General features: G+C 43.5%; 1 protein-coding gene across 1 annotated transcript in view; it reads left to right on the top strand.

The window, feature by feature from the left end:
* The first annotated feature begins 206 nt into the window (after window positions 1-206).
* Window positions 207-14,526, top strand: part of NBAS (NBAS subunit of NRZ tethering complex) — a 193,881-nt gene continuing 179,561 nt past the window's right edge. The window contains 7 exon segments of the mRNA XM_032213456.1: window positions 207-250; window positions 3,111-3,158; window positions 6,921-6,963; window positions 10,448-10,545; window positions 10,548-10,579; window positions 13,042-13,175; window positions 13,259-13,357. Coding sequence (XP_032069347.1) covers window positions 6,932-6,963; window positions 10,448-10,545; window positions 10,548-10,579; window positions 13,042-13,175; window positions 13,259-13,357 — 395 coding nt within the window. The 5' untranslated portion in view covers window positions 207-250; window positions 3,111-3,158; window positions 6,921-6,931.

Genomic DNA, 14,526 nt, shown 5'->3' with positions numbered 1-14,526 from the left:
TTCTGCATTTAATAGAGCTGTGTGAAAAAAGTACAGGAGGACTCTTTGGGGAGGAATTTGTAAACATCCCTACTTATTGCAGTTCATCTGCTGTTTTCTAACAATTGTCATGAAATTGAAATTCATAAGCATCGCCTTTATTGCTCTGACATAAACATATTTCTGCTTCTAGTAGTGCAACATTATCTCTCCCTGCTGGATTTGTCCGCCTGGTTACTAAACAGATGAATTGGCATCTAGAACTTGCAAGGTTGGTGGCGAGGTTACCTTTTCCTTTGAAAGGTTACAATAATTGACTTTGGACTTCTTGCGTTTAGACTAAATGCTTTAATATGTAATGTGCAACAAGGTAATTTTGGTTCACCGACAAATGCGTGTTCAACAAAAGCGCGCCGCCAAAACCGCGGGGACAAAAGCGCGAGCTTGAAATCGCGCCGAAGAATGAGGACAGAAGCGCGCCGACAACAGCGTGCCGACAGAAGCGCGCTCTTAACCTAACCCTAAAGGTAACCCTAAATGTAACCCTGAACCTAACCCTAAACCTAACCCTGAACCTAACCCTAAACCTAACCCTAAACTTAACCCTAAAACTAACCCTTAACCTAACCCTGAACCTAACCCTAAACCTAACCCTTACCCTTACTTTAACCGTAATGGCGCTTGTGTTGGCGCTCTTTGTCAGCGCGCCTTTGGGCACGCTATTGAGGTCACGGTTTTATCGACGCGGTTTTGGTCGGCGCACTGTTGTCGGGCGCGCTTTTGTTGCGTCACGGGTAATTTTAATTTAATTAATTTGTTGTGAAATAACAGCCAGTGCAGAAATTAACATCCAGAGTTCAATATATCACTTTTGAAATGAGATGAGAAATTTGAAGTATTTTGCCTGAGTCCAGATTTGACAAAATCGATATGGAATTTGAGTTTTTTGAATGTGGCAAAGGCATCGATAAAAATCTTGGTTTTCATTTTTATGTAGAGAGTTATTTTTAAGCCATAGTTTTAGCCAGTGGTGAAATCAATTTTTTTTTACTACCCGTTCTATGGGCGTGACTTGGTGGGTGTGGCAGGGGAAGGATACTGCAAAATCCCCATTCTCACCCCACTCAAAGGGAAGGATACTGCAAAATCCCCATTCCCACCCCACTCCAAGGGAAGGATACTGCAAAATCCCCATTCCCACCCCACTCCAAGGGAAGGATACTGCAAAATCCCCATTCCCATCCCACTCCAAGGGAAGGATACTGGCAAAATCCCCATTCCCACCCCACTCCAAGGGAAGGATACTGCAAAATCCCCATTCCCACCCCACTCCAAGGGAAGGATACTGCAAAATCCCCATTCTCACCCCACTCAAAGGGAAGGATACTGCAAAATCCCCATTCCACCCCACTCCAAGGGAAGGATACTGCAAAATCCCCATTCCCACCCCACTCCAAGGGAAGGATACTGCAAAATCCCCATTCCCATCCCACTCCAAGGGAAGGATACTGCAAAATCCCCATTCCCACCCCACTCCAAGGGAAGGATACTGCAAAATCCCCATTCCCACCCCACTCCAAGGGAAGGATACTGCAAAATCCCCATTCCCACCCCACTCCAAGGGAAGGATACTGCAAAATCCCCATTCCCACCCCACTCCAAGGGAAGGATACTGCAAAATCCCCATTCCCATCCCACTCCAAGGGAAGAATACTGCAAAATCTCCATTCCCACCCCACTCCAAGGGAAGGATACTGCAAAAATCCCCATTCCCACCCCACTCCAAGGGAAGGATACTGCAAAATCCCCATTCCCACCCCACTCCAAGGGAAGGATACTGCAAAATCCCCATTCCCACCCCACTCCAAGGGAAGGATACTGCAAAATCCCCATTCCCACCCCACTCCAAGGGAAGGATACTGCAAAATCCCCATTCCCACCCCACTCCAAGGGAAGGATACTGCAAAATCCCCATTCCCACCCCACTCCAAGGGAAGGATACTGCAAAATCCCCATTCCCACCCCACTCCAAGGGAAGGATACTGCAAAATCCCCATTCCCACCCCACTCCAAGGGAAGGATACTGCAAAATCCCCATTCCCACCCCACTCCAAGGGAAGGATACTGCAAAATCCCCATTCCCACCCCACTCCAAGGGAAGGATACTGCAAAATCCCCATTCCCACCCCACTCCAAGGGAAGGATACTGCAAAATCCCCATTCCCACCCCACTCCAAGGGAAGGATACTGCAAAATCTCCATTCCCACCCCACTCCAAGGGAAGGATACTGCAAAATCCCCATTCCCACCCCACTCCAAGGGAAGGATACTGCAAAATCCCCATTCCCACCCCACTCCAAGGGAAGAATACTGCAAAATCTCCATTCCCACCCTACTCCAAGGGAAGGATACTGCAAAATCCCCATTCCCACCCCACTTGGGCCAGCCAGTGGTGGTATTTGCTGGTTCTCTGAACTACTCAAAATTTCCTTTACCGGTTCTTCAGAACCTGCTGAATTTCACCCCTGGTTTTAGTCTCTAGTTTTTGCTCCCCAAATCCTGCTGTTGGCTGCTTATATTTCTTTGCAGTTTCTGATTTGGGAGAAATGTTCGAAAGGGGTGTATTTCGGCAGTAGAAATGAATTTTGTGTTTTATGACAGCCATGGGATTTCTCATCTTACATGTGCTCTCGGTTTTTATTATATGCAGTGCAAAGATAGCATTAGATCCAGATTTAATCAGACTTACACTTGAGTTAACAAGGGCTAACCCGAGTCCTACTATTTCCATTGTTGAACTCTTGATTAAATCCAGAACCAACCCGGTTTATACATTTACTAGAGATACTGTATATTATCAGGATACGTTCATGTTCCTCGTACTTCCTGAAACATCATGTTCACCACAATTTAGTGGCATGTTCTACAATTTAACCTTTGAATCTATTTGTAATGTCAGAGAATTTGTTTACTCAAAAATAGAGAGAGAGGATTTGTGATGCTATAAAATATTGAGACTACCTCACATTTGCCATGTATTTTTAACACTCTATTATATTAAATGATTCCTGAGATGTCTTGGAAGCAGTAATCGCCTATGATTTTCATTCAGACTTTTTTTATTTTTGTAGCAATGGAAAACTGTTAGCAGTTGTTCAAGACCAGATTATAGAAATAAGGTAAGTGAAGAATAACACAATTGTCACCTTGATTCAAATGAATTAAGCAGTTGAAATGAATACAGCAGATATATATGTGTGTGTGTGTGTGTTTGTGGGTGTGTCTATAGATATAGATTTATATAGAAGATAGATAGATAGATAGATCTATAGATAGATAGATAGAGCTATAGATAGATAGATAGATAGATCTATCTATAGATAGATAGATCTATCTATAGATAGATAGATAGATAGATAGATAGATAGATAGATAGATAGATAGATCTATAGATAGATAGACATAGATACAAATATATACTTAGATATAGATTTAGATATAGACATACTGCTTCACAGTTCTTTACAGCCCTCTTTAAGCAGTTTACAGAGTCAGCCTATTGGCCCCAACAATCTGGCTCCTCATTTTATTTCCTTGGAAGGATGGAAGCTGAGTCAACCTTAAACAGGTCAGGATCGAACTGTTGGCAGTCAGCTGAATTAGCCTGCAATACTGTATTCTAACCACTGCACCACCACAGCTCTATATATAGGTTTATTGTATGCTAAAATTCTGTACAAGAATCTGAACTACTAATGGTCAAAGCAAATTGGCGGCAGATAATAGTCAAAGAAATTCAAGGTGGGCTGGACTTCTATCTCTTGTGAGTGCAAAGGGACTCGAGACTGATAATGCGTTTGACCCCTCCCTTAATCTCAGCCTGGTCATCTCCTACACAAATATATTTATAGAATTGCAACCAAGATATAGAAGAAAATTTGGATTTTTTATCTCTCTTGTCTGTTTGCCATGAATTTAAGTGTTGTTTTAGGAATAAGATAAATTCTGAATATGGCCAGAGACTTTAATTGTCTTTCATTTTAAAAGTCTTTCGTCTGAATAACCTTATGCGTAGACTAAATTAAAGAGTTAATATTTCTTCTATACAAATGGGCTATAATTATGAACATAATTATATCATCCCATGCAATTCTCAAAAGAGGCAATGATTTGCATTGTTTATCTTGTAAGACAATTGATCCACAAATGATACAAACCCTCTTTTGGTGCTAAATGTATATGCCAGAGTAATTTATAGATGTCAGATGGGAAAATTTAGATCAAAGTTATTTTAAGCTACTGAATTCAGAGCTACCATTTGCAGCTTTGATCTTACCATTAAAATGTGTTGATTTTTTTCTTAGTACAGGCTTTCTGTCATTTAAGTTGAAAAATGCACAAAAGTGAAAATGTAAATTTGAAACACGCTTATTCATTTTATAAACATTTTTGATGAGTTATCTTCAAACCACCCAAACCCCAGTTCTTGCATCTGAGTGACACAATTTCATCCATCATTCCCCTTTTGACAGCACGCGGCCATCAAAATGTAGCTAACATAAACCAACTTCCAAACTTTCCATTATCATGTGATCGCCATTTGCAACCTTCTCTGCTTGTTTCCCAAGGAAATCAATGGTGAAGCCGACTGTTCTGACCTTGGCTTCCCCAGCAGCACGAAGCCAAGTCCTCATCCTGATAAACCCCTTTTATTTAATTTACAATGAATTCTGCTCAGTGGTGGGTTTCAAAAATTGTTTGAACCTACTCTGTGGGTGTGGTTTCCTTTGTGGGAGTGGCTTGCTGCCCATGTGACCGGATATGAAGATGCCGACGACACTTGTCAGAGCCACCTTAAATTACCCCACACACAGCATTGGCATGCAAGAATATGATGTACATTTGTTTTATCCTGGAAAAAGGTTTTATTTCTTTTAAAAAACACAAATATTTCATCATTCGTCAATCATTAAAACATTGAAGTACAATTTTTTTTGTATGCCCCTCCCTCCCTCCACCCCCAACCCCCTCCTCCTCCCCCCCAATTTCCCAAAACCCGTACACGGTATGGATTTTTAACTAACACAGTCTAAAATCTATTGAGAAAAAGAAATAAAGAAATTAATGACATTCCAAATTGACCTTAGCTTCTTCTTACTGAACTAACTTTAAACAGTTTAAATCATTTCTGATCTTAAGCATAAATTTGTAAATTTGTTTTTTAAAAGGCATCTTTGGTTACGTTAAAACAACTTCAACACACACAATGTTCTGATTGCACCACAAATGCAGTAGTCATCCTTACCTTTCACAGAGGCACTGAGTTTATAAATATGAGCATGATAGTGTAGAATAATCATATCCAAGGACCAGTGGTGGGTTTCAAAAATTTTGGAACCCCTTCTGTAGGTATGGCCTGCTTTCCGGGTCCACTGGTGGAACCTCTTCTAACCGTTCAGTAGATTGACGAACCGGTTCTACCGAATAGGTGCGAACTGCTAGGAACCCACCTCTGATTCTGCTCCAACTAAGTCTTTCCTTTCCCACAGTCTTTCAAGATAGTTCGCAATTAACCGATCTTTATCAGGCTTGGAGAATGACCAGGCAAATATCTTTCAGATACTGCAATACTTAATTCAGGAATGACTAATTGTCTCCTGCAAACATCCCTCCCCCTTTCGGTTCCTTTTTTATTCCCTATGAGTGGGCCTGACTCCCCAAGTTGACCCTTGTTCCTTAGCTGTTCTCTTTGTCTGTGGAACTCTGCGCATGCGCACACTAGGAAGAGGCTCCAGCTATTCATCTGCCTCACTGATTGTCTGACTCCGAAGCCAGCTGATAACTGTCCTGACGGCCCTGGCCTCATCTCTGCCTCTGGTGCAGAGCCCTCATCAGAGCCTTCCCCAGACTCCAGGACTGGCCCATGTTCCTCCCCACCTCCTCACTGTTCGAATATGCCGCCAGCTCAGCTGGCTGCTGGCAGGCCACAACACTGGCAAGGAAGGTCACAAATGACCTAAATCTCCCCCAGCCACGTCCCCTCCCCCTGTTCCTCTGTGCTTGTGGTAGCCAGTAGTGCACCCACACACAACCCTGTGTATCTTCCCTGACCTGTGTCTTTGTCCACCATCCTTGTGCACCCTCCCCCCGCTCAATTTCCCATACTCCCTTGCTTCCTTTCCCCACCTGACAGCAACCACTTACCTGCGTGTGGGCCTGGGACTTGCAACTTCCCCTGGTTGCCCCACTGATTTTGGTTGCGGGAAGCTGGCAGGAAGTTTCTTCACTTCATAACTGAGGGATTCAGTGAACAATGGGATTGCTTAGTATTAGACATTCCAGTTCCAATTGCCTGTGTAAGTCAAGGACTGTCAGTGTAAGAGGAGGTTATTGAGAGCCTATTGTAGCATTCTTTTCCTTTGTTAAACAGAGCTTAGAGTGAACATGAGGAGAGAGTAGCAATAGCAATAGCAGTTAGACTTATATACCGCTTCATAGGGCTTTCAGCCCTCTCTAAGCGGTTTACAAAGTCAGCATATTTGCCCCCAACAACAATCCGGGTCCTCATTTTACCCACCTCGAAGGATGGAAGGCTGAGTCAACCTTGAGCCGGTGAGATTTGAACAGCCGAACTGCAGAACTGCAGTCAGCTGAAGTAGCCTGCAGGTGCTGCATTTAACCACTGCGCCACCTCGGCTCAGTGAATTATGCAAAGTGTGTCCATATTTTAAATTTAATAGTGAAATACATTCGCTTAAAATGATGCTTACTTTCACTTCCACTTACTTTGACATCTTTTTAAGGACCTACCTCCTTTTATAATGCACAATATTTAAAGTGACATTCAAAAGATTGGTTGTAATCTCACCCTTTGGAAAAAATAGTGTAGACAACAATCAAGATATTTGGAACAGTAAAAACATGCATTTTGAATTTTGCAGGTCTGCCAAGGATGAATTTGGGTCTGTCATTGGAAATGTCAAGGTAAGTAATTTTTCACTTGCGAGTAAATTACAATTTATCCAGAAAAAAAAAATACAAAACAAACTCTATCAATGCAGGTTCTAACCAAAAGTCCCATTTTGGCTTCTAGCTACTGCATCCTATTTTCTCTTTGTTGCTTTATGTTTCTCCTTTTCTACAAAGGGTGATTAATGTTTTAGCTCCACTGAGCTTGCTGTGGCTTGATGCGTTTTAGTATCTGTCCCTTTCCACAAGGAGCTTCCAAGACCTCAGAAGCTTCCCTGAAGCCTCTGGAGGGCAAAAAATGGACCTACTGGGAACCCAGAAGTTTGGGAATTGTGACTTCCGGTTTGTCCGTAGGGCCTTCAGGAGGCTTTCTTGAAGGCTCCAAAGGCCAAAAAAACGGTCCTACCAACAAACTGGAAGTGACTTCCGGTTGTGTGTAGGGGTGATTTTTGACCTCCGGAGGGCTTCCCTGAGGCTCCGGAGGGCAAAAAACGGTCCTACGAGCAAACAGGAAGTCCATTCCTGAACTTGTGGTTTGCCCGTAGGGCCAGTTTTTTGCACTTTCGCAGCTTCAGGGAAGCCTCTGGAGGGCGAAAAATGGTCTCAAAAGAAGGCCGAAGTCAGCTGTCCAGCGAGCACATGTGCGCTAGCCAGCTGACTGACAATGGCTCCATGTGCCACCTGTGGCACATGTGGCCCTAGGTTCGCCATCACGGCTCTAGGATAATTCGCCGCTGCAATTTTTCACAGTTAATTCAGTTATGGCCAATTTGTTATGGCTACTCTCCGCAGGACAAGAGTGACACTAATATCGAAGAAATGGTGGAATGGAATCCTTAAAGAAAGCATGCCAGAGGGAGAAAATGAAATGCAAATGTCAAAAATTAAAATAATAATTATTTTAAGTAATTAAATTGAATTGTTGAATTGTCCCGTGGCGAGTTGTCTCTTGGTGAATTGGCCATGGCAAATTGGCTGTTGGCAAGATGACCATGGCAAGTGGGCTGTGGCGAGTTATTCCACAAAGCTTACACTTCCTTGAAGTTTTATTTGTAGAACTAAAGCTACATTGGTTCAGTGAAGGTGATCATTTGGCGAAGGAGTGAATCGTTAGTCCGAATGATGTGGGCTATTCCTTGAAGGTTAGATGATTTATATCATTAAGGGTATTTCTTGTATTTTATGGCTGAGTTATTCTTCAAACCGAAATTTATAAATGAAAATATCTTCTGGTGAGAAAATAATATTCCCACACGTGAAAGATAACTGCTTCTCAAATTATGTCAGCGGTTGCATGGATTTAGCAATTTGGATTTGGCGAATTTATAAGCTCCCAAAATATCCTTTGTGCTTGTCTTTGCATGTTCAGCCTGTTACGTACCTCTGTTCAAAGCGAAAATACTGAATGTCTGAAAGTACAGCAAATATGGGAGCTTTGAGGTGGCCAGAACTTACATTCTGTTATTTTATTTTAACTCGACACAGGACTGGTGGCATTTTTGCAATCAAAGCTGCTTGGGGAGGAAGAAGTTTAAGGTCATAGGTTTTATATAAGTATCTGCCCCACTCATTATGATGTAGAAGGAGTGTCTAAAACAGGAGATCAACATTAGCGCAATCCCTAAAATAAGCCAACTTGGTCCTAGTTAGTCTAAGGTTTGGCCTTGGTTTGCCATTGTTCACATGATTAGGTCTGGACATGTCTTTTGATGAAAGAAGCACTTCTTGGATCCAAAACACGAACAAGCCATAGCAATTCAAAAGTTCAGGTGTGGTTGTTTCATGGTCCACTCCGTGGCACGATAAAACTGCGCTCGACTAAAGCGCGCCCGATTAAACCGCGTCGCTGACGTCATCAACAGGGCGACAACAGCGAGTGCGGAGAAAGAAGGGCGCTTTAAATAGCGCTTTGAAAGCAAGCCAATTCAAGTTCAGGTAAGGGTTAGCTTTAGGGTTAGCTTTAGGGTTAGCTTTAGGGTTAGCTTTAGGGTTAGCTTTAGGTTAGGTTAAGGGTTAGGGTTAGGGTTAGGTTAAGGGTAAGGGTTAGGGTTAGGTTTAGGGTTAGGTTTAGGATTAGGTTTAGGGGGGTTAGGTTTAGGTTTAGGTGTTAATTTTAGGTTTAGCATTTACAGCTAAACCTGCTTTTTTCTCCGCGCTGTTGTCGCGCTGTGATGACGTCAGCTACACGGTTTTGTCGAGTGCCCTTTAGTCGAACGCGGTTTTGTGGCGGAACCGGTCCACTCAAGGTCTTCCGGGCAGAATATCTGGGCACCAACCATGCCAAGCCATTGAATGGTTGCTTCAATGCTTTTGTACTAGGAGATCAGAGTAATGGCTTGTTTGTTGAGGAACCTACCTTTCCAGGATTTTATCTCTGATTTTGAGGCATACAGACCTGTTCTGACCCCTCTTCGTTCCACACCAAAGCACACTCCGAGCCAGAGATAAGTTACGGCATTTAATTACAGACAGACAGGTCCTTGGCAGCAAACCGGCACAGACAAGCTTGGGCAGCAATAAACACAGATAAGGCTTGACAGCAATCCAGCCTGCCAAGCTCACAATAATGTTCTCCGACATTCGATCCTGTTGACTTCTGCAAAGAGGGGCGTGTGCACAAGTAGACTTTTTATAGTCTGGAGAGGAGCCTAATGACCACCAGCTGAGTGCAATTACCTCCTGTAATTGCGCAACTGTTCCTGATGCCTATTAGCACTTCGGTGCCGGCATCCAGGAACAACTCACTGCTGGTGTCCGGATCACTTTCCCTTGTCTCCTCCCCACTGGTCCAAGGCTCAGTGCCTCCTGGTGGCCAACCAGCCTCTCTTGAAGTCGGAACCCTGTCCAGGGTCCTCCACATCCTCCAGAGCCGACTCATGGGCCCTCGCTGTCGGAGTCTGGTGGCAGCTCCAACGGCTCCTGCTTGGCCACAACACGGACCCAAAGAAATAGAAGAGAAACGGATTGTATGATCCCTGAAAAAGGGAAGCACAAATCAACAAGTAGAACATGTAATCACTCTGTCCTAAGCAAAGTAATTAATCAATCACACTTGCCTCTTAAAACATTTATGGATGTAAAATAGGCAGACGAAATAATATTGTCTCTTCCTCTCTCTCTTTTTTTTAATCATAGTTTTCAGAGTGATTGTGGAGATGCCCTTATATAAGTGCAGCCCTGAGTTTTTTTCCCCTCCTTTCCCATAATTTTCAAGGGCTTTCATTATCATTCAGGTTTCGGTCTGTGACTGTGATTCATGAGCCCGCTTCCACTCCATGGTTCATAGATTATCCAAACAATATTACACCCGTCCTTCAGCGCGGAGAAGCTATAAAACAAAGCACTGTTATTTTTAGAATGGCTTTGTCATAGGGAACATTGGGATATGTCAGCTATGCAACGGTTTAAAAGTTGCAGTTTGGAAAAAGGGATTTTTTTTTTTTTTTGCTATAACCACTTGTGATTTGGAGTCGATCTTTTTATCTCCTCTTCCATGTAGTCCCCAAAGATCCGAATCCCCAGGGAGATGTGTCGCATGGAGTCATGATTGCACTTTGCTTGCCTACGGTGAAAGCACGGGAACTGTTCGAGTATTTGACTTGTCGGCAGTGAACTCTTCCTCATCCAACCGGTATTTTCTTTTCCTTTTGTTTTTACAAGCTTTACAAGTCCGATTACCCTGCAATGGAACCACCTTAGCCAGTGACGTGCAGTCAGGGGAGGCAGAGCCTCACCACTGTCATCATGAAAAGAAAAGAAAATGTAAAAGGAAAAAGGCTGAGCTAGTTGCTGCCAGAGTCACAATAGATGACTCTGCTTAGTGCTTAACTGTTTAAAAAAGCCTCTTAAAAAGTGCCCTCTACAGGAGGAGGCGGGAGAACCACGTGCCTCATTTAGTCTGACTTTATGATCACTCGAGCAGAGTTAAGCAAGGGTTAAAAGCCAAAAAATTCCTTATATACATGAGGCACGTGGGTTCTCGTGCCTCCTCCTGTAGAGGGCGGTTTTTTTTAAGAGGCTTTTTTAAACAGTTAAGCAGAGTCATCATTGGGGACTCTGGCAGCAGCTAACACAGCCTGACCTCAGCAGCTCTTGCCTTTTCCTTTTACATTTTTACATTTTCATCTTGGCAGACAAGAGCAGAGCTGAAATCCTCTGTGACACAGCTGGAAAAGGTATGTGGGTTGGAGGGAGGGGGAGGAATTCAACATTAATGTAATTGTAAGTAATTGTAAGTAATTGTCTGTGTGTGTGTGTATGTGTGTGTGTGTGTGCTTTTCTTCACTCAGATGGAGAGGCAGGGAGGGCAGTCCGCCAGCTTTCTTCTCTGTGTCGGGGAAGCCCTCCCGCTATGTCCGACATAGCGCCGGGGCGGCAGGGGTGCCAAAAGCCGCTTTCTTTCTTTTTGCCTCACCAGCCATACACCTCACCGCACGTCACTGACCTTAGCCATTGCAGGTTTATCCTCTTTAATTGAGAACTTGCCTTGTTATATACCAGTGACGGCTAACCTTTTCTGGACCAAGTGCCCAAAGTGTGTGCTCGCATGCAAATGTGTGCATGTGTGCCTGATCCCCCTAAATGCAATGCATGTGTAGCCCCATGAATGTGCCCTGCCCCCTGTGCATGCTCACGGCCCCGTGTGTCCCCCCTGCACACACCCTTGTGCATCCGTGCGCAGCCCCCAGCACGTGCCCCACCCCCTGGGCGTGCAAGGCAGAGACCCCAAGACCAGCTGGCCGATGCATGCGTGGGTGCATGTGTGGTGGAGCTGAATTGGGGCGACGGCTTGCATGCCCACAGAGAGAGCGCTGCGTGCCATAGGTTCACCATCATGATTATATGCTTCAGAGCCGAGGTGGCGCAGTGGTTAGGGTGCAGTACTGCAGGCCACTTCAGCTGACTGCTATCTGCAGTTCAGCAGTTCTAATCTCACCGGCTCAAGGTTGACCTCAGCCTTCCATCCTTCCGAGGTGGGTGAAATGAGGACCCAGACTGTGGGGGCGATATGCTGACTCTGTAAACCGCTTAGAGAGGGCTGAAAGCCCTATGAAGCGGTATATAAGTCTAACTGCTATTGCTATTGCTATTGCTCATTTTGGCTGAGTAGCAATTTGGTACCTGTGTTGGTAAACTTGCATAAATAAATATCTTTGTTTGCAGATATTTGAACAAGTGTATTTAATTTTATTTATGTCAAGAAGGGCTGCTGGGGTTGACCTAAAATTGTTGATAATCTCTAAAATAATATTTCTAAACAGAACATCATTTAGGCACCAATATTCATACGGAAGATGTGTGTTCATGTATTTACGTATTTATTTAGTTATTATCTCGCCACATATTTTGTAAGTAATTCAAGGTGGTGAACATACCTAATCCTCGTACCTCCCTTCATTTTCCCCACAATAAGTCTGAGGTGAGTTAGGCTGAGAGAAAGTGACTAGCCGAATGTCACCCAGCTGCGTTTCATGCCTAACTTGGCACTAGAACTCACAGTCTCCTGATATCTAGGCCAGCACCTTAATCACCATACCATATTGGCTTTTGTGGATCAAAAAATCTCAATTGCCACAATATAATTTTAGACAATCATAAATATGCTAACTAGACTTTTCTGATAGGCCTGTTATCAAACACTTAAATTGCAGGAAGGGTTGGATATTGGGGAAAAGAAAATCTAATCGAACGAATTTGCACTTTTTTTAGTTTATTAATGTACTATTAATAAGTGTTAACACTACATCAGTGGTTCCCAAAGTTGGCAACTTTAAGACTTGTGGACTTCAACTCCCAGAATTCTCCAGCCAGCAGAGCTGCCTGGAGAATTCTGGGAGTTGAAGTCCACAAGTCTTAAAGTTGCCAAGTTTGGGAACCACTGCACTACATGATGAAATTACTTCATACTCATAGTGAAGAATGTATATTCTTCTATAAAACATGAGGGTTATTTTAATAATATACTATTGAGATATTAATTTCTGTTTTTTTTAAAGTTTGGTTTCAATTAGAAAATATTTTCTAGTGGTTGAAGCCTTTTTTAATTTCTTTGTTTTAAAAAAACCTGTTTCTTTAAATCTTTATTTTAAATAGGATACTAGTTTCCCAGGAGACTTGACTTACGCCATTGCAGGATTGATCTTCCTGGAATATAAAGCCAGCGCTCAGTGGTCAGCTGAATTGTTAGTCATCAATTATCGTGGTGAGCTAAAAAGCTACCTGGTCAGGTAAATATGAGGTGACGTGTCTAGCAATAATTTATTGGAAATCCTATTTCATCAAATAAGTCCTTGTGTTTTTCTTGATCTAGCGTTGGAACAAATCAGAGCTACCAAGAGAGCCACGTTTTCAACTTTAGCAAGCATTATATTAATGGAATAACTGGAGTAATTTATCATCCCGCACATCGGTAAGATTGGGTAATTTAAATAACTGTTTTAATGAAGTAGCCGGGGGATTGATATCATTTAGTTGTCACCCCCCCCCTCCTTCTTAAATGTTTCATTGCAGTGAGGTAATTAATAACAGCAATCACTGGCACTTAGCAAACATTAGGAGTAATGTTTCATTTAGATTGGGGAGGGTAATAGATGGTCTGTTGCTACATTGCTAAGTACTCTGGGATCTTCTGGTACCGCTGCACCAATACAAGAGGATTTAGATAAAAGTATACGTCAGGAATGAGCAACATGGTGGCCAAGTGGCGCAGATGTTCTCCTCCCACTTGGAAACTTGGGAGTTCAAGCCTAAGTAGATAATTTCTCTCCTTGGTGCAAAGACGAAAATATCTGCTGCACACTCCATGAGGCATTAGGAAGGGCATCCGGCCAGCAAATGCTCAGCTCCATTCAGCTGTTCCAACTCTACCACAAGTTAAGAGATTAGAGAGCTGTAAAAAGGGAGTTTTTTAGTGTATGTCAGGTGTTGTGGCCCGGCAGGAGCCGTTGGAGCTGCCACCAGACTCCGACAGTGAGTGGCCCTATGAGTCGGCTCTGGAGGATGTGGAGGACCCTGGACAGGGTTCCGACTCCAAGCAGGGCGCAGAGAGACTGGTTGGCCATCAGGTGGCGCCTGAGCCTTGGATCAGTGGGGAGGAGACAAGAGAGAGTGATCCAGAAATCAACAGTGAGTTGTTCTGGGATGAACGCCGTCGAAGGGCTACTCGGCGTCAAGAACAACTACATAATTACAGGAGGTAATTACACTCAGCTGATGGTCATTAAGCTCCTCTCCAGACTAAAAAAGACTGCTTGTGCCATGCCCTTCTTGCAGAAGTCAACGCTTGGACTAAAGAGAAACGAACTTGGCAGGCTGGATTGCTGCCAGAGTTTGTCTGAATTGCTGCCAAAGTTTGTCGGCCTTGCTGCCAAGGTCCTTATCTGTTTGTTTACTTGGCTTTCAGCCACCGAGAGTCTGAACTTGTTATTAAAGGACATTCCATTTTACGCTTTTCTCGGCTTTCATTACTGAACAGAGGAGGGGGTCAGAACAGTCAGGCATCAGTAATTGTCAGCTTTGCAAAGTAGCCCTGACAAGAAGCAGACTCAAGAAGTACCGCTGTAACTTTTTATAACATTT

This window comes from Thamnophis elegans, chromosome 3, assembly GCF_009769535.1.
Source record: "Thamnophis elegans isolate rThaEle1 chromosome 3, rThaEle1.pri, whole genome shotgun sequence".
NCBI lineage: Eukaryota > Metazoa > Chordata > Lepidosauria > Squamata > Colubridae > Thamnophis > Thamnophis elegans.
Note: the sequence above shows the minus strand (reverse complement) of the source record. Positions and strands in the feature narration are given on the sequence as shown.